General features: G+C 45.6%; 1 protein-coding gene across 1 annotated transcript; it reads left to right on the top strand.

The window, feature by feature from the left end:
- On the top strand, positions 1-20,986 carry LOC141958359 (C->U-editing enzyme APOBEC-1-like). Its single transcript, XM_074901149.1, has 5 exons — positions 1-6; positions 14,554-14,675; positions 18,232-18,635; positions 19,176-19,291; positions 20,277-20,986. Exons 1-5 carry the CDS (start codon positions 1-3, stop codon positions 20,283-20,285), a joined length of 657 nt encoding a protein of 218 aa, XP_074757250.1. The 3' UTR covers positions 20,286-20,986.
- The last annotated feature ends 327 nt before the right edge of the window (positions 20,987-21,313 follow it).

Genomic DNA, 21,313 nt, shown 5'->3' with positions numbered 1-21,313 from the left:
ATGAAGGTAAAAATTATCTGTACTTCATCTTCTTTAGATTTTCTATGGAGAACCAGCTCATATTAGTCTGTGAAAGCACATCTTTTGGGACAGCAAATTAAAAAATAAAAGAGGCTGTATTAACTGCATTTCTTCCCAGTCTGCAAAGTTAGAAAAAGACTCTGCTGTGTCAAAATAAAAATTCTTCCCCAACACAGCTTAGTCATGAAGGAGGAGGAGCAGTCATGACCGCCTGTGTTGTGAACAACATCTTGGTAAAAATCCCTGGTCTGACCCTAGTTGTGTCCTCCATGCAAACTCTGGGGCTAAGATAGGCCTGAGAACACCTTCTCTTAACACCACTCACGACTAAGTTGCTTTACTCTAGTTGTAAACAGCCTAATAATAGTGTCAAAGTGCCTGCAGATGCAAAGTAACCTTGCAGTGTTGCATGGCTTTGGTGCAAAGATGCAGGTGTTGACTCGTGATCGAGCAGGGCCTTCTGACATGGTAACCCCCCTGCTATCTGTCTTCACTTACTGCACCCACCAGACTTCCCCACCTCTGCAGCAGAAATGGTCAAGCCGGACGTAGTTCATCTCTCCTCAGCCACTGCAGGTCACAGACAGCACGTTGACACAAACCACGGAGGATTTCGGTTTCTGTCAGTACCCATCTGCTCTGCAAAGCCATGTGCTGGCCCCAGCTGGAGGTCTGATCTCTGATCTGTCCACCAGCTGCACCCAGTACGGGGACAAGGCAGCAGCATGGCCCTGCAGCCAGAGCGTGTTCCCCAGCGCAGCTCGGCGGTGAGGGCCAGCACCTGTTCCACTTCTGTGATTTGACCCTCAGAGAATAGATGTACACTGTTGTGGGATTCACTGCCTGTTCCCTGCCTGTGTCCTTTGTGTACTGACATTTCAGGGGCTTCAGAGAGCCACTTGGGGCACCTGGACCTGCCCCCTGCAGCGCTGAATGATGCAGTCATGGAAGGGCGGCTGGCAGCCTGCTTAACAGCAATCCGCTATAGCACCAGGGAACAGGAGGAAAAGAAAATGCTTAGAATCAGGCTGTTCTACGTAACATCCTCTTCCTAGCTTTAAAACCTACCCTGTGGTGAAACACATGCACATCTGGTTTCAATCTCCTGAAGTTAAGGCCAAAAGAGAGGGAATTAGTCCAGTGGGCCAGGTGCTGATTTCTGTTTCCTCTGTGTAACTGGGAGAATTCCTCAGCAGGGATGGATTCTGGTCCTATGACAGTCAAAGACAGTTTCATTTCAGCCTGGGCAGCACTGAGGTTTGAAATTTTTCTGTGCTTGTAAGAGTGTACCTGAGTGCATAGTCCAACCCTTTCTTTAAACGTGGTGATACGTGTGTTCCTGGACAAAGAAATAAAGTTAAACACAGTGAGAAAAAGGTGGGCCACGTTAAGTAGAGGGGAGGAAAGAGAAAAAGAGAACAGAAAACCAGCCTATTCCGTCTAGGTTCCTAGATTGCCTTCATCGTTATGGTGTCTGAGCATTTTCCGGCGGAGTATTTGGTGCCCTGACTCAGATCTGCCACATGTGGTTCTTTGTCTCTTTCTCATCCTCTCCGCAGGATGCACGTGTTGTGGAGGATTTCACTTTGGGTTAGCTGGCTTGGTTTAGGGCTTGTTCATAATGTGCTCGCAGCTGTTTGTGTTTGAGGTGTTATGTTGGAGAAGTGCACCTTTTACTTGGAAAGCAAAGCAGTGAGATCGGGGTATGTTGTAGCACAGCCTTGTTGTGACCCCGGAGACAACTCTGCCTCCTGCTTATACTAGATTTTCAGAGGGTTAAAGAGCTCCCCTGTACCAGTAAAGTGGAACTGCTGACACCAGTAGATGCCAGCTGTTGACTTCAGAGTCTTAAAGGAATCTCCATATGCTGGTCTGAGGCCGCGGGGTACATCGAGGAGACCGTGAGCTGGGCAGTTTGATGAGTAGAGGGCAGCTTCAGTTAGAAATCACGGGTCAGGTACAGAGAAAAGCAGGTCAATGGGGGTGGGGGCAACACTCCCCAGCCCTGTTCTTGTGCTATAGTCAATTGGGTTTGGAGGCTGCCAACACTGTTTGCTAACTGATGTTGGGAGGGGAGGAGAGTTCCTCTTTGTATGAGCTGTCAGAGGGATAACTGGCCAGCTGGTCTGACCCAGTGTTTTAGGAAGTGGTCTACTTAGAATACAGTAAATGACTGAAGGATCTCCACCACCCCGCTGAGCTAGGTCCATCACAAAGCCATGTTCATCAGCAGACTCAGCTCCAAGCAGCTTTTCGTACCCGGGGAAGACCTGACCTTACCACAGGGACTGCTGTTCTAGGGTACATCTCCAAGCCAGCACTTCGCTCTGTGGCTTGGTTATGGATAGTGACGGAGTTTGTTTTCCCCACATGCCAGGAAACTGAGGCACAAGGCTTTGTGGGGACCTGCTGTCCTGCTAAGCTTGGAGCAAGCACCAGGTGATTCACGTACCTTTGACACCTTGTATTCTTGGGCTGAGATCTGGCCTGCAGATCGCGTGTTGGCTACACCTCCTGCCCAGATTGCTGTTTGTAATTAGGGAAAGAGTATACAGGCTGTGACACTGCTACTTTCTGTGCCCCAGCCATAGGCACCACACAGAGTGGGGCAGGAGGCTGTTTGGGTTTGTCACATACCTCTTAAGACAGCTTCTCCCATAGCCCTCAGCTTGGTTGATGGGATGGATGTCCCTTGCCAGGAGGGCAGTGTGGAAGCTGGCTGCTCTCTATCCTGAAACAGAGCTGCAGGGAGCTGTGGCACTTCCCTTGGGTGCCCCTGCCTTGTGCTGCTGCAACCCAGGCAGAGGGGCAGCCTGACCTCCCCTGGGAGAGGGGCACTATGGCACCTGAATCCCTTCAAACCTCCAAGGGAGGCAAAGAGTGAGTCTCTTAATGTTAGTCTAAATAACTGCACTGACCCTCATTAAGACAAGAGGGAATGGCCTCAAATTGCACCAGGGAAGGTTTAGACTAGAATTAGGAAGCATTTGTTTACAGAACGGGCTGTTGGACATTGGAATGGGCTGCCCAGGGAGGTGATGGAGTCCCCATCCCTGGACGTGTGTTAAGAGTAGAGTTGACACAGGCTGAGGGATCTGGTGTAACTGGGAACTGTCAGTGTTAGGTCAATGGTTGGACTGGATGATCTTCAAGGTCTTTTCCAACCTAGACGATTCTGGGATTCTGTGACCCAAGTAAGCAGCTCCTTAGGGGGTTCTGCTGTATGCAGTCAGCTCCATCTCACACCTGAAAAGATGAAGGTGCAACTCTGCCCACCGACCAGCCTCGTGACTGGGAGCCCACCCCAACTTGGTGACTGTGGCCCTAAAGTGAGGGAGAGAAGGTTCTGGGACACAGGGATAGAGAACAGGTGGAGAATCACAGAATCATCAGGTTGGAAAAGACCCTTGGGACCATCGAGTCCAACCCTCAGCCCGACTCTACAAAGTTCTCCCCTACACCACATCCCCCAACATCTCATCCAAACGACCCTTAAACACACCCAGGGATGGGGACTCCACCCCCTCCCTGGGCAGCCTATTCCACTCTCTGACCACTCTTTCTGTGAAAAATTTTTCCCTAATGTCCAGTCTGAACCTCCCCTGTTGCAGTTTAGAGCCATTCCCTCTTGTTCTAACGCCAATTACCTGTGAGAAGAGCCCAGCACCAACCTCTCTGCAATGTCCTTTCAGGAGGGTCCCCCCGAAGCCAGCGCTTTGCAGACAGGTCACTTCTGGGAAGCCAACGCATCCTCCAGCCTGGGACAGCAGATTTCTGGGGCAGGTCACGGAGAGGCTGAAGTCGGGGGGCCGGGACATGGTGGGGGGTCCCCCCGGTTCTCTCTCCCCTGCTTCACCCTCCGCGGCCACCGAGGGGCAGCAGCCAGCCGCGGGAGCGGAGGGGGGAGCTCCGCGTCTCGGCCCCCTTCTTCTGCCCCCCCAAGGCGGAGACCCTGCGGGCAGCGGGGTGTGATGTGGTAGGCTTTGCCTTTGCTAGTACCCCTGGTTAATACTTGCGCTAGTAGCTCTAGTTCCTCCACATATGGGAACAATTTTGAAGCTGGGTCGAGTGAGACTTTGAAGCGTGGTCAAGACGACCTTGATTAGCGATAAGAAATTCATAAAGGATAGACTTTGATCTCCAAACCCTAGAAAATAAGCAGAACATCCTGGACCATCAAGAGAATGTCCGGGGTCGTGTTGAGGATGAGTTATCTGACAACCTGGCAAACCGACTATTCAATTAACTTGGCAAGGAAACTAACTTCTGAGTGTCCCGAAAGTGAACTACTAAAAACCACACCCACAGGTCAGAGATCCCTGCCCAGGTTAAGACCCTTCCCCTGAGCATGCGTAGTAGTAGAAACATTATGTAAACCATATTAGAATTGTATGTTAAACACTAGCCAATCAGTATCTAATAGGAGTGTTTGGAAAAGTACTAACCTCTGATTCTTGTGTATAAAAGAAGCAGGAAAACCTGCTGTTGGTGTGTTTGATTTGTGGAAAAGTCCACGGAACACCCAGGCCTGAATAAACACAGTATGTCTCCTGAGCATGTTGAGATTGGTTTATTGCACGCTGGGCACAAATCCACTTTTTGGATAATGGGGGGGGACATGTTGACCTGCTGGGCTGCCCTGCCACCCCCAGAGCCTCCAAGGTGGTGAGGGCCTCCTCAGCTCTATCGCTGTCACCCTTGTCCTTGCTGAATAGATGGCAAGTGGGGTGGGCTGAGAGCTGGAGGTCTCCCGTGGGGGGAGCAGGATGGGGTAAGACAGAGGCAGTGAGCTGGAATGGGGGAGGTTACCCCAAACTACTGCCCCTCCTGGGCAGGTCAGGGTGGTACTGAGTGGGTGTGGGTGCAGAGAGCTCAGTGCAACAGTGGGTTCACCCCGGGTGTCTTGGAGACATCGGGCTGAGATACCCCAGGAACACTTGTCCTGCCTCCCTTCTTCCCGTCTCTCAGTGACAGCCTCCAGGAGATCTCCAGCTGGCAGCTTCATGAAGGAAAACTACTCCCTGACTCAGAGACTGAGAAATTCCTCCTGGTCACCAGCTTGCTATGGACGCCTCAACAAGGCACCACTGATGCAGATCTCCATAACGCTTGCTCCATACATAGGGTGAGACAGGTTTGAACAGCAGAGGTCTTTTACAAACTCGGGCCTATCTTCCCCCACACAAACAACTGTTTCCAGGCCTCCAAACAAGAACTGAGCTGCAGCTGAGGGACCCAACAAACGGGGAAACATCACCCAGATGAAGAAGTCCCTCTGCTTGGAAGGGGGAATGCTGTGCATTTTCTCTCATAGCATTGTCTACTGCTATAACATGAGGAAAATCTTGGGGAATTTGGTGGCATGAGCTTTTTTCCTCTATTTTCCTCTTGTTTTGCCTATTAATTTTTAACAAGATTGGCTTCTGAAGTCTGTTCCTGAAAGGACAATTTCAGGTACCTTCACAAGACATCCAGAGAGAGTTGTGAACCTGAATAAGATATGGAGTGATATCAGCTGTGACAGCACATAAATCCATGAAATTCTATTTACTCATTTTGCATCCAAAATAAAAGCTTGAAAACATAGCTTCCCCCTGTGTACAACAACAGCTCTTGTGCCTTTCTGCTTTTCCCCTGCTTGACTTCTCTGGGCTCACAGCACTCACCTGCACCTGTGTTTTGGACATGATTTCTGTTGCTGGCAGCAAGTCTCAGACACAACCTCTATAAGACAGTATTTGCATTGGCATCAACTTAACTGGCTGCAACAGCTGGGCCTTGCTTAATTGGTGCAAAATGCACATCTTTGCCTGTTTGCACAGAGAGAGGGACTAGCATCCTCTCTAAGTGACATGCCAGACTGTAACTGTCCTTTTGCAAAGCAAAGACTGAACGTGCCACTAGAATTCTTGCAGAGGTGCTGACTCAGCTGTTCTGTTCTCAGTGGCAGTTGAGACTCACTACTCTTATATTTCTTTCAGCATGACACGGTTGCCAGCTCCTGGCTTTGCTGCAGGCCATTCAAATTTTCCGTGGGTGCTGTTTTTGCTACCTGTGCTTCAGGTAAGTGACTCATGCACTGGAGTTCCCACTCGACAGATACCTGTATGATAAAATCCACACCTGGGGGAAGTTTCCTGTGCAAATAAGCCATTCAGCTAAAATGGGTTCTGGAGATCTTAATCTGTAGGGTATAAACTGCAAGGGTATGTATGTCAGGCTCTATGTAATGAGGCTGAACTGCCCCTGCTTTAGGATGATGTTATTGCTAGCAGTTCCTGGCAGGCTGGGGCATATGTCAGAAGCCAGGCTGGCAAAGATTAAAGGCTTCAGCTGAGGTAGGAGAAGGATTTCCTTCCCCTCCACCACCTGTCATGCTCTTCTGGTCTGTATTCTCTGTGCATGGGATGAGTGAGCCTCATTGCATGGGGTATCCAGAATTTTCTTCCCCTTGCACAGACAGGATGGGAACGTGGCATTCCAGGGGACCCTCCTGTGCCTGGCCCACCTCTGCTCTCCCCTCAGGTTTTTCTGCTTATTGTTCTCTCTCTTACTTGCCTTTATTTCTCTGATGCATTTTTCTCCCTGTTCATTTTGTTCTCCAGATGGCCTGCCATTTTAAATTCTCATTTCCCTATATTTTTTTCCTTCATGACTCTGTATCTCCTAGTTCTGATTCCTTACTTCTGTGTGACACGCAGCAGTCTCTGGCCAGTGACCAAAGCAAACTTCATTTGAAGACAAACATAGCTGCTGGTAGAGTTGATTTTGATGCACCTGTTGCTTGTACCAATATGACCGCAACAGTAGCTGCCATCAGCTACAACAATGCAGTCACCATACCAGTGTAGACCAGACCTTTGCTTTGCCCCTGTTTTCTTTTAACTAATGCTTGTTTTAAAAAAAATAAAATTCTTTTTACAGAGAGGGAGAATTCTCTTGTTGTTTTGTGATCCTCCTTCATTATTGTCCATTTCTATTGTGGGGATAGTTAGGTGCTCTCAGCATTCATAGTATTGGCATCACTGAGGGCAGTGTCAAGTACATCAGTGCTGAGAACTGTCCACCAACCATGCTGCCGTGACAGCCTCTCTGGCATGATGACAGTCTCTCCAAGCAAACCAGGGGATGATATCAACCTGGCAGCTCCATCTGTTTTTCAACTGCCTCCTAAATCACAGTCAGATTGCATCAGGCTTCTTTTCATGCTCAGAGGAGCCAAAGTAACAATAGTTTTTTTTAATCTCCAACTTCCAGCTGTTTTAATGTTTGCATGTGTGCAGATGGTCTTTTTTTGTTCAAAATATGTTGTCTCTTAGAAGAAAGCCCTATCCACTTACCGAGTGTGCTGCTGCACAGCCTCACAGGCACTCCTTTCCTGCCTGACGGCGAGCATGACAGGGTCCCAGGCTGGAGGAGATAAGAGAATCTATTAGCACCAACAAGGCAAAGATTCTGTGGCTGTAGCACAGTGAGGTTTAAGAGTTCGTGGCCATTCACTGTTGAGGGCAGGATGACTTTCCCACGCTATCATGTTGAATATCCATACTATTTTCAGTGTGGCATGGACACTAGCCAGCTGGGCAGGCCCTTTGGCTTTGACGGTGCTCACCCCTCCTTTAAAACTGAGACTCACTTCAGGGAGCTGTGCCTTCCTGCCCCAGTAGCAGCATCAGACAGTAAGGGTGGGGAACAGCAGGAGAAGAAAGAGTGGGAGCTGTACTTGCTACAGCAGCAGAGTCCGATACTATGTTTAAGAGAAGCCACAGCCTTCCGAGGATGAAGCTGTCAATACATAAATCCTGTCCATATGTGCTTAGTCGTAGCTTTTATTCTCATTCATTAAGGACAGTCTGTTTCTGCAGCCCTTTGAGTTGGTTTCTATCTTGGGACACATGCAGGAATAGAGCTGAGCTGGCTGGGATTGGTTTGGTTTTCACAGGGGAAGGTCGCTTGGACAGAACCAAAAGTATTCTGTGGAAAGTTTTGGTTTCAATTTGTTTGTTTGTTTGTTTGTTTGTTTGTTGGTTTGTGTTTTTTTTTGGTGGGGGTAAGTGTTCTCTAGGCTGAAAAGAAGGAGATTAATTGGGTAGCCACTTCTGGGTGAGACTCAGGTCCATACCCCTTTTTAAACCTGGCTCTGTGGCATCCCAGCTGCATGCCACAGGCTATCAGCTGCTTCAGAGGACAACACAGAATGGGAGTGAGAAGCCAGTGAGACTGGGAGGGAAGGGAAGGAGGGACCCTGTTTGTGTGTGAGTCAGAATAAAAACATCTCATCAGGGTGATGCTTTTCAGGAAACAGAACTGCTGACTCCTGGCCAGCTGTCTTCAAGCTTGGCTGAAGTCAGTCAGGAAAGGTATTTCTGGGAAAATGGAATTTCCCAAGTTTGTGCTACCTTGTTTCATATCGCACTGTGGCTTTCTATTTTGGCTTGCTTGCCTGCCTGGTTATATTCGGCCAAAATACGTCTGTTCCTTTGCAGAGCTCCTTTCCAAGCTCTCTTACTACCTCTTGCAGATCTGATCGGATTAGAACTAAACATTAAAAAATCTACGGAGGAGACCATTCATCCCGGCCTTCCCAATAACAGGACTGCAAGGGTGGTAACTGACAGCAGAAAGCAATAACAAACAGCCAGGGATAGTTCTGCTGCAGCCCTATGAACAATTTGTGCTGTAGTAAGTGGAGCTATCCTGCTTGAAACCATCTGCAAAGATATGATGCAAGCCCAATAAAGCAACCTTGTTGTTTTGGGATTTGGACTTGAGCCCGTTTCACAGCTCACCCTGCTCCTTCTCCTTTAGGCATGACTACAAAATCCTAGTATAGACACAGTCTGTTACTTGAAGTCAAGATAAAGCTGTCCTGGCTCACGTTGTATCTTTCTAAGGCTAAAGACATGGGACAAGCTGAGGGCAGAGAGAAGAAAATGAAGTTTTCCTCATTCCCTGTCTTGATTTTACCTGAATTGGTATATTTTCCCCTGCTTTTGCCAAAACCCTTGGCCCTACTACCCCCTAAGGGCACAGCTACCATGACCTTAGAGAACCTCGATCCTCATTTCTCCTTTTACTCATTCACTACCCACTGCTGCAGCTTGAAGTTTTCTTCTGAAGATACACAGATTCAAGAGAGGAGGTGAACACAGGGGCTGACGTGGGGACAGAGATCAGAGACAAATTCCACTGCCTTAGCTACACTGCCTCTGCGATGTGGGTGTGTTTGTGTCTGAAAAGAAGCCTGCAGACATTGGGGTTGAACCGCAGGGCAGTCAGGGTTTCCCCAGAGCTATTTGTGCTGGTGCAGCAAAGGGCTGTACGTGTGAGATGGGGCATTTTCAGGCTGGGGACAGGAGCAGTGATGTCCCCAGCACATGGAGACAGATTCCCCACTGGCCATGCCTGGTGCAGGCTATCCTACAGGCAATAACAGGGGCCAATCCTGCTCGTGTCCACTCAGCTTTGCTGGGCCATCCCTCACGCCACAGATGTCTAGGTAGAGGCTTGTTGCCTCTGGGGTGGCAGGGAGGAGGCTGTGTAGTGCTGAGGAGTGGACTGGCTTCTGTTACCAAAAATACCTCCGAGAACTTCCTCTGGTAATGGAAGGGCCTTGCAAATGGACAACTGGAGCTGAACAGAGATGTGTTGTACCCCAGCCTGGCTTTCTTTGCCTCTGTCTGACTCATCTTCTCACTTTATGGGAAGAGTTTCCTTGACCAGCTAATTGAGATGGAGTAACCAGAGGACAGTGTCACCGTTCAGCACAGTCTCTTGGCAATAAGGAGAGAAGCATCCAGGTGGCACGTGGATGATGCAGAAAAGAGAAATCTCCTTTAAAGAGTGAGTGGGATCCTTTATGCTATTGCACTGCTCAGACAGACCTTTCCCATTCCTTTTTTATTTCTTCAAACACCAGCTTTCAAACCAGAAGCTATTTCACTGTCTGCCCCCATTATCATCCAATTCAAACTCTTTGAAAATCATTAGGATAGCATGTGCCTTATAAAACAAAAAACCAAGCTTAATAGCAGGGATCAGTAATTTTTCTGGGGTATTTATTTGCCTCATTTTTTGAGTTCTGAACTGTCCCTCCTGTTCTTTGTCCCAGGGGCCTGGACAAATATATAACATCAAATGCGTGGCTGTGATGCAGATCTGAGGCTGGAGGGACTGAAGTGGAAGGAAAGACTTCAGAGTCTGACAGCAAAGGTCAACAACATCCAAGAGGCTACAGAGAGATGTGCTGGGGAGTGCTGTAGTTTTGTGACACACTGGATTTGGTGACAATTGCTTTCTATAAAGCTCCTGGTTTGTACAGATTCTCCTGTCATATTCAACTCTGGGATAAAGGCTCCTTAACAAGATCCCAAATAGAGGTGGGGGACAGAAAGGCTTAACTGTTCATTGTTGGGGGTCCAACATCCGATATGTGCATGGAAAATATTCCCTGATACCCTGCAAACTTTTGAAAGAGGAAAATTAACCACAAAAGTGCAGTTATGTTACGGTTTCTATTTCATTGAGTAATAAAGAACAGCATATTGAATGAGATAAATTGAACTAAAACATTATGACTCATATGTTCCATGACTGAGCTGTCAGAGCAAGATGTTCTGCATTCATGGTTGAGTTACATACCTGCTGATGATCTCACATCATGTTTTTCATCGTGGTATCCAATCTTTCACTGAAATAACAAATACAGCCAGAGTGCTCAAAAGTCAAAATGACTGTCAACACATCAAAGTCATTGGTTTTCTTCTTCTCTTCACTGGGTGTCTACCAATCTAGTTACCTAACCTGCTTTCTCTATAATTCTCAGGCCCCTGTAGTTAATAATACTTATTAATTACCTGGTGGATCCTGACCATTAATGCCAGACCCAGGCAGTGCTGTTGGTCATTGGTAGGTGCCACAGCTTTGTTCTAGCTCAGGTGTGGGCCCACAGCCACATTCTGACAGGACTCTGCTGACTTCCCCCAGCTGTGATTTTGTGCCAGTATGTGCCCTGCATCTGTGAAACTGGTGCCTCAGGTGGTATTGAGCATGGCTTGTGCTGTGCATTGCAAGGATGCGCTCCCGTTGCACAGAGCGGAGGTTTGATTTGGGCAGCTTCCCAGGAAGGGACTGGCTGTTTCCGAGGGCAACCACCGTCCCGTGACATGACCTTAAGTAAAGACATCCCATGCTGTGGTGGGAGGGCTAACGTGTTATGTCAGCAGTGCAGCATGACATTTTCATCCCGTTCTAGGACACTGCAGCAGCAGGAGAAGGCAGGTCAAGCCCTGGGTGTTTGGAAACTGGAAGCCCTCAACATCCAGCCTTTTGTTGCCAGGTCACTCAGAGAAGGTTAACCTGTGACTTGACAATATCATATGAAGCTGTTACAGCACAGCAAAACCGTCTCTGTCCCCAAGCTGTGGGGATCAGATGCCAACCCAAATCAGCACACAATGTTGCTGTTGCAGTACACAGGAGATGATGAAGCCCAGAAGACTGGAAGAGAACCTGACCTAGGAAGTCTCCTCATAACACAAACTGTGTTAGTTTTATACTCCTGTGTCATTCACTAATGTTGGTTACATGATGGGGAGTATGCGAGTGAGAATCACAGGTAAATTTACTAATCCTAAGAAATTATAGCTGTTGCAATGAGTGTGTGCCCATCCACTAAGGGCTTTCAGGGGTCACAGAGACAAGCAATATGGTTTGTGGAGCTAGAGGAGAAATAATATGTAAAATGGGAAATGGCTTCTGGAGAAGAGATAGAGGCATTGCTTAGTGTCAGCCTGTCACATGCTGCTTACATCTTTGGAGGAAGCTGTTGACAGGCACATTCTAGTGAACAGAGCTGCTGCAGTTTAGGAAACCACCATCCCAGCTCTTGACTTCATCCCATGTGATGTTTGTTACCGTCAGAGCAGGGTCACTGGAATGGATCATGTAAACAAATGCATATTGCACATTATCCTGCAGGAAACTTTCTCATCAAAACTCCACTCAATCCATTACAGGCGGAGTGTCACCATCTTATCTTAAAAATGTTCTGTGTCTCAGTCTGAAACCTCCAGAGGCCCATTCCTTAGTGACGTAAGTTTTTCAGTCAAAGGTAGGTGAGTTTATCACAACCTTGAGCTTCATGAATTTCCACCACAAACATCCATTTGTGCTTTTTTATGACAGATGTAGCACATTTAATACTCGCATGTACACATTCATAGCAGGCCTTTCCTGGTAGTATCTGTGATCTTTTTCAGCTTTCAGAAAGTTGCACTGTTGCCACAGATACTTACAGCGCATGCACAAGCAACCATGTCAAAATGAACACATTGGTCATGCATGTCTTTACATCCCCTTCCAAGCCACACAGAGAGTTTGACCATCAGGTTAGCGTGGCATACACTGGGTAGGCAACAGCCCACAGTGCTCGCTTTGTCCCTTGTGGAGAGAGGCACTGGCTCCAGCATCAGCCCTGAAATCACTGAATCTCCTTGTTCCTCAGGGCTTAGCAATTTTTTTCAGGTACCCCATAAAAAGAGAAATGGATGCCAAAATCCTCATATTGTCAACTCATGCAGTTTTGGGATATTCCAGGTAATGGAAAAAATCCCAGGCCCGTTCCTGAAGTGCCAAATAGCTCTGGCACTGTAGGAGGCCAAAGATGGCTCTGTGCACCCAAACAGTGTTGATCCGGAGGTAACCTGCCCTCCTGGACCACAGGGTGCTGCCAGCACGCAGAGTGTGGCACGGCTCACCGTGAGGCAGAGCTGGTCCCTTCATGGGTCTGTGAGCAGTCACTTGGGTGTCATTGTCCCCTGCTCCCCTGGGCTCCTCGTCTCAGGAATATGTCTGCAGAGTCTCTGCAGCACTCTCTAGACACATCTGGTCCTTGTTAGGCTAGGCTTGGTGTCCTGGGAAAGTATTTGTAATGTTTCCAGACCTGAGCAGGCAGCGCTGTGTCTCAGCTGATGAACCCAGCCAGACTCTGCGTGGAGCCAGCTAAGCTCCCTGCCTCCACAGTGCAACCACCTGCAAGCAGAATACGAGCTCCCGAGTGACTGGTAATTGTAGCTGCTCCTCAGTGTCACCCTAGGATTGACAGTCTCACTAGTTTTGCCTTGGCTGTGTTTTCAGAAGGGGGCTGGCAAAGCTGCTGAGCTGCACAGTGTTCTTCTAGCTTAGTGGTTCGGTGAATGGTAGGAACTCTGTGGGACTTGGGAGCTACTGTCTTTCCTAAATGTCTCCATGGGAAGTTAGTATAACAAAAAGACCTTAAGGAAGGGGAATGTGATTTTATTTTACAAATCTCAAAATAAATGGATTCTCCTCCTTGCACTCTTATCCATATACTCATGAGCACCAAGATGTGTGTGTGCAGCGCAGTGGCCTGGCCAGGATCACTTATGTACAAGAGAGATGGTGCTTACTGGATCTCAGTAAGAAAGGCCTGGCAACAAATGGCTTAATAAAACAGCTGTTTTAAAAAGAGAGAATAAGAAGAGGAATACAGACAGCAAGCAAATCTAGCATCCCTTCAGACGCTGGGCACCCCGTGTTTGTGCAGTGTTGGGCAGACCCCAGATGGGTTTCCCCGCAGCACACTGCAGATTCTGTCCATGAAGGGAAGCACCCCCTTTTTGGTCATCTGAGCTATTACATGTTTTTATTATATGAACAGAATATTGTATGAACAAAACACAGTTCTGTTCCCAAAGGATGTTCAAACTCCCTGCTGCACGGGAGGGCAGGGCCAGGCGGGTGGTGTGACCGCTGGTGCGGGGAGGGAGCTGCCTGCAGCCCCTCTGATACAATCCACCAGCGAAGTGTGTCCTGCGGCCAGGGGGGTTGCGCAGCACAGCACAGCGCAGACCTGTGTGGATAAATTACAGACTGCATTCGTATTGTACGGGCTTCTCAGTCTCTAAGCACAAGGTCCAGGAGATCACCAGCTCCAGTGTGTGAGATCACCAGCTCCTCAAATGCCACATCTTCTGCAAAACTCCCCAATATACAGCCCCCTCTATTCCTCCATAGGGGGACCTCTCAAGCTTCTGTGTTTGGCAGGGAAGGCAAGTAAGCTTTGCTGATACCTTGTGAGTGAAGTGTCTCATCAGAGGTATTTGTGAGCACTTTGTCCTTGACAAAGCTCTGACAGCATGGAAAGATCTCATGATGGGTGAAGCCGAACCACCGTGTTTTCCCCAGAACCAAGCTTCAGGTGCTTTGGAGGAAAGGCCTGCGCGCCACCAGAACAGCTGCACTACTGGGAGAAGTTTCCTGCACAGAAGAATAAATCTAATTTTTCTGCCAATGAAGAATTATCATCCCTTTCAAACTTAGAAGCAGGCTTCAAAAAGATTGTTCAATTATCACTTTTTTAACCGGGAACATGTATCAGCCGTCGTTCCCCAGCTAAGGCATGCGGAAAGAACACTGCTAAGGGCAGGCTTGTGAAGACGTGTCATTATGTGGTAGGAACTGCGGTCAAACCATTTTTTTTCCCTTTCCTCTTACATCACCCTGTGCCAGCGGAGCCTGGGGGTGTGCTCTCTCATCAGCCCGGTCTTCAGGAACAGAAACAGAAAGGAGGACAGCACCAAAGGAAGGTTCACGGGGAAAGGAGAAGCTATGTTCAAGCCAAAGCTGAGAGGGTAAAAAAAAAAAAATTCCTGAGCGGAAAAAAACCCCCACCCCAGCTTCAGCTCTGTGTTGTCGTTGCTCCAACCCAAAGCGACCCCTCGCTTCGTCGCCCCAGGGGTGTGCTTTCTGTCTGCGCAAAGTCTCTGCCTTGCTTGGGGAAGGGCGAGCGTGAGAACTGGTACCCACGTACCTGAGTGGGAGCCCTGGTCCCCGCTGTAACCGCAGCGGGCAAGGGGCTGCTCCCAGGTCTGAGCCTCCCGGGGAAGTTCCCGCCAGCATAAAACTGTCACGGGAGCCATAAACCAGCGGGGAACAAAAGGTGCCGAGAAAAAGGAATGAAAGACGGGGGTGGGTTGGGGAAGGGCTAAAGCAGGAGCTGGCTCACCCCGATGCTGGGCAGCAAGAGAAGCCAAACGTGCCTCTTCCCGACTCGATTGTTTTGAGGTCTTGAAACGGCTGTTGTGCCACAAAATAAACAGGAAGTGTCAGAACAGACATTTTCTGACCAATGGAGGGGGTAACAAAAAGTTTTAATGCGAAGTTTAGCAAAGAAGTGCATTGGTTGTGCAGAGCATTAAGAATGGAGGAAAAATGTGGATTAAAGAAGTTTTGATACATCTATACTCATACATTTCTAGATATTATCATTATCACTATTATTATCTTGCAATTATTCAGAATTTTAAATAGTTTCTAATAAAAAGTGTTAGAGGGAGGAAGGAAAATTATTAAATATCTGTAATGGTGCAGTTTATTACACAAAGTTTTAATACGAGATATTAGTTTTAGGAGCTGGTTTCATAAAATTACTTAGTAACTCATTGCATTTCTGTTCAAGTTATGGATGATGGGACAATAGAAAAGGTCTAAATAACACATTTTAAAAGATATTTGTAATCAGCCAATACATTTTCAAGGTTTAATGCACATTTACAGAGCAACTGCATATTAATGAAAAAGGAAAAAAGCCTAGGAGACAGTTATGTTGGCTGTCATCTCTCTGCCATTTTTTCCTCTAACTCCTCTAAATATTTTTGGGTGCAACTCACCTTTCAAATACTCAGTCAGTCTTTCCAGCTCTTAAATTCTGAAAGGTTTACAAATTCACCTTCATAAGACTGATGAACCAAATTTAGAAAGAAAACTGAGAATGTTTTAGGATTTTTGGTTTTTTTTTTTTTTTTTTTTATTTGCTGACTCTTAATTTTGTCTCGTATTTGTATCAAGGAACAGCTATTAAGTGCTTGATTTTTTTGAGTTAGGCTCCATGTGTATATGTGTACCAGACATAACAATGCTGAACAGCAAGGACTCTTGTGGTAGCTATAAAAATAAAAAAATTAAAGTGATTGCATGGCTTTAGGCAATTTATCTGTAAACTCACAACTTAAAGTGTTTCCTTATCTGGTTTGGGGAGAAACGGGAATGAGTGCTGGGATTCTCTATATATTCTATAGTGTGAGAATGTTTTACGATGTTTTTTAAATTTTTTGCCTGCCCTTCTGTTAGAGCTGTTTAAATTTTCATTAATTATTTTTAAAATAGCAAGTTATATCTGTAGCTGATATTTATAAGAATGCAGATGTTTGTTTATATTGCATTAAGTTGATTACACAATGTATTTCATTTGGCTTAACATGTCTTTAAAGTGGCTATATCTTGATGATTAGTGTGTTGCAAGATTGTTTTAAAGAAGTGGCTTTATGTCCCTGAGAATGTACACTGGACACCCACTGCAGTAGCTTATCCAAAGTGCAATATTTTATGGTCAGGACACAGGCAAGAGAGTGCTAAAGACCAGTTCAAGTAAGACCTGGAAATTTTAACTTGCCTGTATGTTATAATCAGATGGCAGCAACTACAGATACCTTTGAACAAATCAGATCTCTGTAATCTATTGTAATGCTGCTTTCCAAAACCTTAACGATACCTTCTGTAAGATGAACTGATTGAGCTTGAGCACTGGGAGTTCAAAGTGTTTTCTATGGTGAACTTAAACCATTGTCACTATATTCCCTATATATATGTATACAGACACACACAGAGAATATATATATATTATATACATATTATATACTTATTTTAGATATATATGTTCCCTAATCATCAACTTTTGAGTAAGTTTAAGCTCATAGGCACTAATTTCCAAATAACATGATAGAAATAGAAAAGTTGCATCTCTTTTACTACCTCAAATGAGAAAAAATTTAAGCCTGTTCTTCACTTTTGAATCTCTCTCTGTAGGTTTTTTTTTAAAAGATATACTAAAGGAATTAAGTATAATTAAAAAAAAAAAAAGTTATTCCTGTACCAGAATTAAACATTTGGTGACATTTACTTTTGCTACATTTACATAAATTGAATATGAATTCTGATAAAGAAATCTTGCATGCATAGTTTGTGTGGTTTATATACACAGAGTTTACGTGGAGAACATAAACACTTTGTGGTTTATAAACTGATTTATCTACATATGTATTTTAATGTGTGGGAGGCTGGGATGAGAAAGGAGTCAGGGTAAGAAGACAAAGACTTCTGACTGACTCAGATAAATGAGATGCTCTTTTACATAGGTGATGAGTCCTGCAGCTAGAGAATATGTGACAGTTGCTTGATGTGCAAGATTTCATTTGTTCTTAGTTCAGATAGTGGTGTGGGTTTTTTGTAACTTGTGTGTGCTAATCTATAAAACAAGCTGCAGGCTTATTGCTCCTCTGTTAAGAGTCTGTCCAGTTGTCTACTAGATATATTCTGAATTACTCTAATGTGGAAAAATATATATCAGAAGTGCATTCTCTCATAAATCTCTCTATAAAGCAATTGTACAAAGGCTACAAAGCGCCAATGGTGACTTCATATATTATTTATGTATCATGGATAATTACTGATTTAAAGGATACTTTCACAACCAACACTGGCAGTCTTTGCAGGGTTACTTCACTGACAACATTTAGCAGTCTGTTCTGAATAGAATCTGGATCTAAGAGATGGCCTATCTGTCAGAAAATGTGGTTCTTGGGAGCTGCATCTTTCTGTATAGAGCACTTCTTTTTCCTTCCCTCATGTGGGATTGTGCTGACTGTGCTAATCCTTATGAAAATACAAACAGCAAGAGAATCCAATAAAGACATATACCCAGCTTCCTAATTTATCAGTGGTTTTTATTTTCTTTCATTTTTTTTTTTTTTTAGTTTTTACAAAATTTGCAATGGCTCCTTACATTGAAAAGGGCTACATAGGAGCCCTGGAAAAATGTTTGACACATGAAAAGATATAGAATGCTTTTAGAAATACTCACACTGGTGAGGAAGAGGCTGGCCATAGGGAGGGATGAGGAGGTGAAAGCTCTGCATGCAGTTGCAGACAAAGGGAGGATTAGGTGGCTCAGGACTGGTTCCTTTATCCTGCCGTGGTGCCTACCTCTCCATTTTCCCTGCATTGCTCTCATGTTTTGCCCTTCTCAGTTCTTCTCCCATTTCCTCCAACCTCTGCCTTTTTTGTGTACTGGAGAACTACTGAAAACAAAGTTGTAACCAATGATTCCTTGAACTTTCTCTTCTGTTTCAGCATGTATATATCTAAGAAGGTGTTAAAGTATCATTTTGACCCCCGTAAGGCTCCACATGACACATACCTACTATGCAGACTGCAGTGGGGTAAGACCGGCAGGCCTTGGATACACTGGGTCAGAAATGACCGTTACCATGCTGAAGTCTACTTCCTGGAGAAGATCTTTAAGATGAAAGGATACAATAATTATGATGTCACCTGTTCCATCACCTGGTACTTGTCCTGGAGCCCCTGTGTGAACTGCTGCCGTAAAATACTGTATTTCTTAAAGAAGCACTCAAATGTGAACATAAAGATATATGTAGCACGGCTTTATTACATGGAAGATGAGAGAAACTGGCAAGGTCTGAAGAACCTTATGACCTTGGCGGGAGTAACTGTTGCTGTCATGAAAATTGAAGGCAAGGTTTCCCGTGCTTTGTGGGAGTGGGAAAGGGTGAGCTGGTGAACTTTGTGCATGGGTGAATCTGGTATGGGCTGGCTTCTCTGCCCAGTGTCTTGCCCAGCTTCTCTGGGGACACATCCATCACCATTCAGTGACTGTCACATCCAAAAACTGGTGTTCAGATATTGCAGGAGAAGGGGGACAGGACTCTTAGCAACCAGAACTGTATGAAAATTCTCCCTTGTTTAGAGACTCTTTCTGTTGCTTCTGAGGGAATGGGAGATAGGGTGCTTCTCCCTAGTCCTAGGGGACTAAATGGAGCTGCCAGGATAAGGCAGACTGAAGGAGCCCTCTGATGATAGAGAGGGAAAAAAAATGCCCAGAGAGAATGGTATTTATTCCAAAAATGGAGTGAACAACATCCGTCAGCTGGCCTGTCCACAGCAAAGCTGTCTCTGTGTCATGGGCACAAAGAAGAGGTTAAAAAGTCTTGTTGCCTGAACTTGTCTGGTATCTGAATAAACTCAGGTTAGTCATTTTACTTCCATTTCTCCAGACTATAATGACTGTTGGAAAACCTTTATCCAAGGAGATGCTGATGATGGTTCCTGGACTATGGACTTTCAGTCACAGATTACTAGGATTTGTTCGAAGTTCAAGAACATCTTCAAGGTTAGTAGACTCTGAGGAATAGGGGGAACCACACTAAATGCTTTGCAGTCTGGGTTCACTGAGCTGTAAAGAGCAGGAAAGAAGCTGTTCATATCTATCTGGATTTTAAAGAGTGCTGCAGCATGCTTTTGGAAAAAGTAATACAGTAAAATCATAGGAAATATCCTGTCCCATTGGGAGAGAAGCACTGTGGATTTTCTTCCAACGTATTACGAAGCAAAGGCTGAGTGCAGCTTTTCTCCTTTGAGTGGGAAAACCCTTGATTATCAGCTGAAACTCCATTCTCATCCCAGAAACCCTCCACCAGATTCCTTTCTAATCTGGATCTGAGCATGGGTTTCTGTTCACCAAGTGATGCTGCTCAGCTGCTTTCTGTCAATACCTGCAGTGGTCCGACATGCCCTCCCAGTCACTGGGCCCCTATACACTTCCCTAAAGTCCCTTCCAGATTTGATTCAGCAGCTTCCCCAGCTGGTCTGAAGGGTACAGTATCTGCAAGGTGAGAAAGGCTGTTCAAAAGAGAGTATCTGTCCCCTGGGAAAATCCAACCTTTGTTTTTGTTTTGTGCCAGACCTCCTGGAAGGCAGGAGAGAGAAGAGAGAATGTGTTCACCAGTGGTGCTGAAAGTTTATGCCCCTGGAGACAAGAGACTCTATTTGAATGAGTAGGTCCACATCCTTGGCGTGGAAGGACTGTGTACAAAAAAACCCCTAGCAACACTAATCTAAGTTCAGCAGCATTTTGATTTCGGTGTATTAGAGTTTTCTGACAAATGCTATTTTTAGTGAAACGGAGTGAAAGAAATCTATGGCTAAGTAGGTCATCGAACATCTGGGAAATCCATTTCATATGGCATCTGTGGAAAAGAAATATTCTAGGCTATTACAAGTAATAGACTTCTCCTGCTATGTTCATTTCAAATCACAGCAAGCCCGAAGTGCGATTGTTAAAAGATCTAAATGTCATATTTTTATTTTTATTTCAGGATTTATAGAATCATGGAAGTATAGAATATCTCACGTTGGAAGGAACCCATAAGGATCATCGAGTCCAACTCCCTGCTCCTTGCAGGACTACTTAAAACTGAACCATATGACTAAAAGCATTTTCCAGATGCTTCTTGAACTCTGACAGGCTCGGTGCCATGACTACTTCCCTGGGGAGCCTGTTCCAGTGACAGTCACCCTCTCAGTGAAGAACCTTTTCTTAATGTCTGAGTTGAACTTTCCTTGATGCAGCTTCATTCCATTTCCTCCTGTTGTGGTATTTGGTATCCTACTTACTTATATAGAACTCTTTTAGCATATCTTGATTAACAGTAGGAGTCAAATTTGCTGAAGCATTAGGGCACAAGCTGTGAACTTTCACCTAGACTTGTTGAACTTTTAACTAGACAAGTAAAAGAAGGCCCCAGAGCCATTTCAAGACAGAAGATAAGGAAGCTACATTCATTAACAGAACCTGCAACCTTAGAGATAAGAAATGACTTGCCTAGAGACAATGAAGGGACCCAGTGAAGAACCAGAAGACCCCAGACCCTAATATTACTACTGGACCAAACTGTCATGAGGGGTGGGGAATTTAGATTGTAAGGGATTTCTTTGTTCTAGGTCCCTCTTCAGAGACATCAAGCTCAAGCTGTAGTGCTACTAATAAAAAATACTTTTATAGACGAATCTATCTTTTGGCTTACCCATTCAGCAGAAACTTGAAATCAAACCCTGTTATGGTGGCTGACATATATAATTTCCATAACACTTCTGTCCTACTGCTGGTCACCAGAAAGCGGAGATCAGCACCAGGATTACCCCATCCCAGGTGCAGAATCTGGCACTTGCTCTTGTTAAATTTCATACCATTGGTGACTGCCCAGCTCTCTTGTCTATCCACATCTCTATGTAAGGCCTCTCTACCCTTGAGGGAGTCCACAGCTCCTCCTAGTTTAGTATCATTGGCAAACTTACTTAATGTACCTTTGATTCTTGTGTCCAGATCAGTTATAACAACATTAAAGAGCAGCGT

This window comes from Athene noctua, chromosome 3 (assembly GCF_965140245.1).
Source record: "Athene noctua chromosome 3, bAthNoc1.hap1.1, whole genome shotgun sequence".
Taxonomy (NCBI): Eukaryota; Metazoa; Chordata; class Aves; order Strigiformes; family Strigidae; genus Athene; species Athene noctua.
This window is presented reverse-complemented; position numbering and strand designations above follow the sequence as displayed.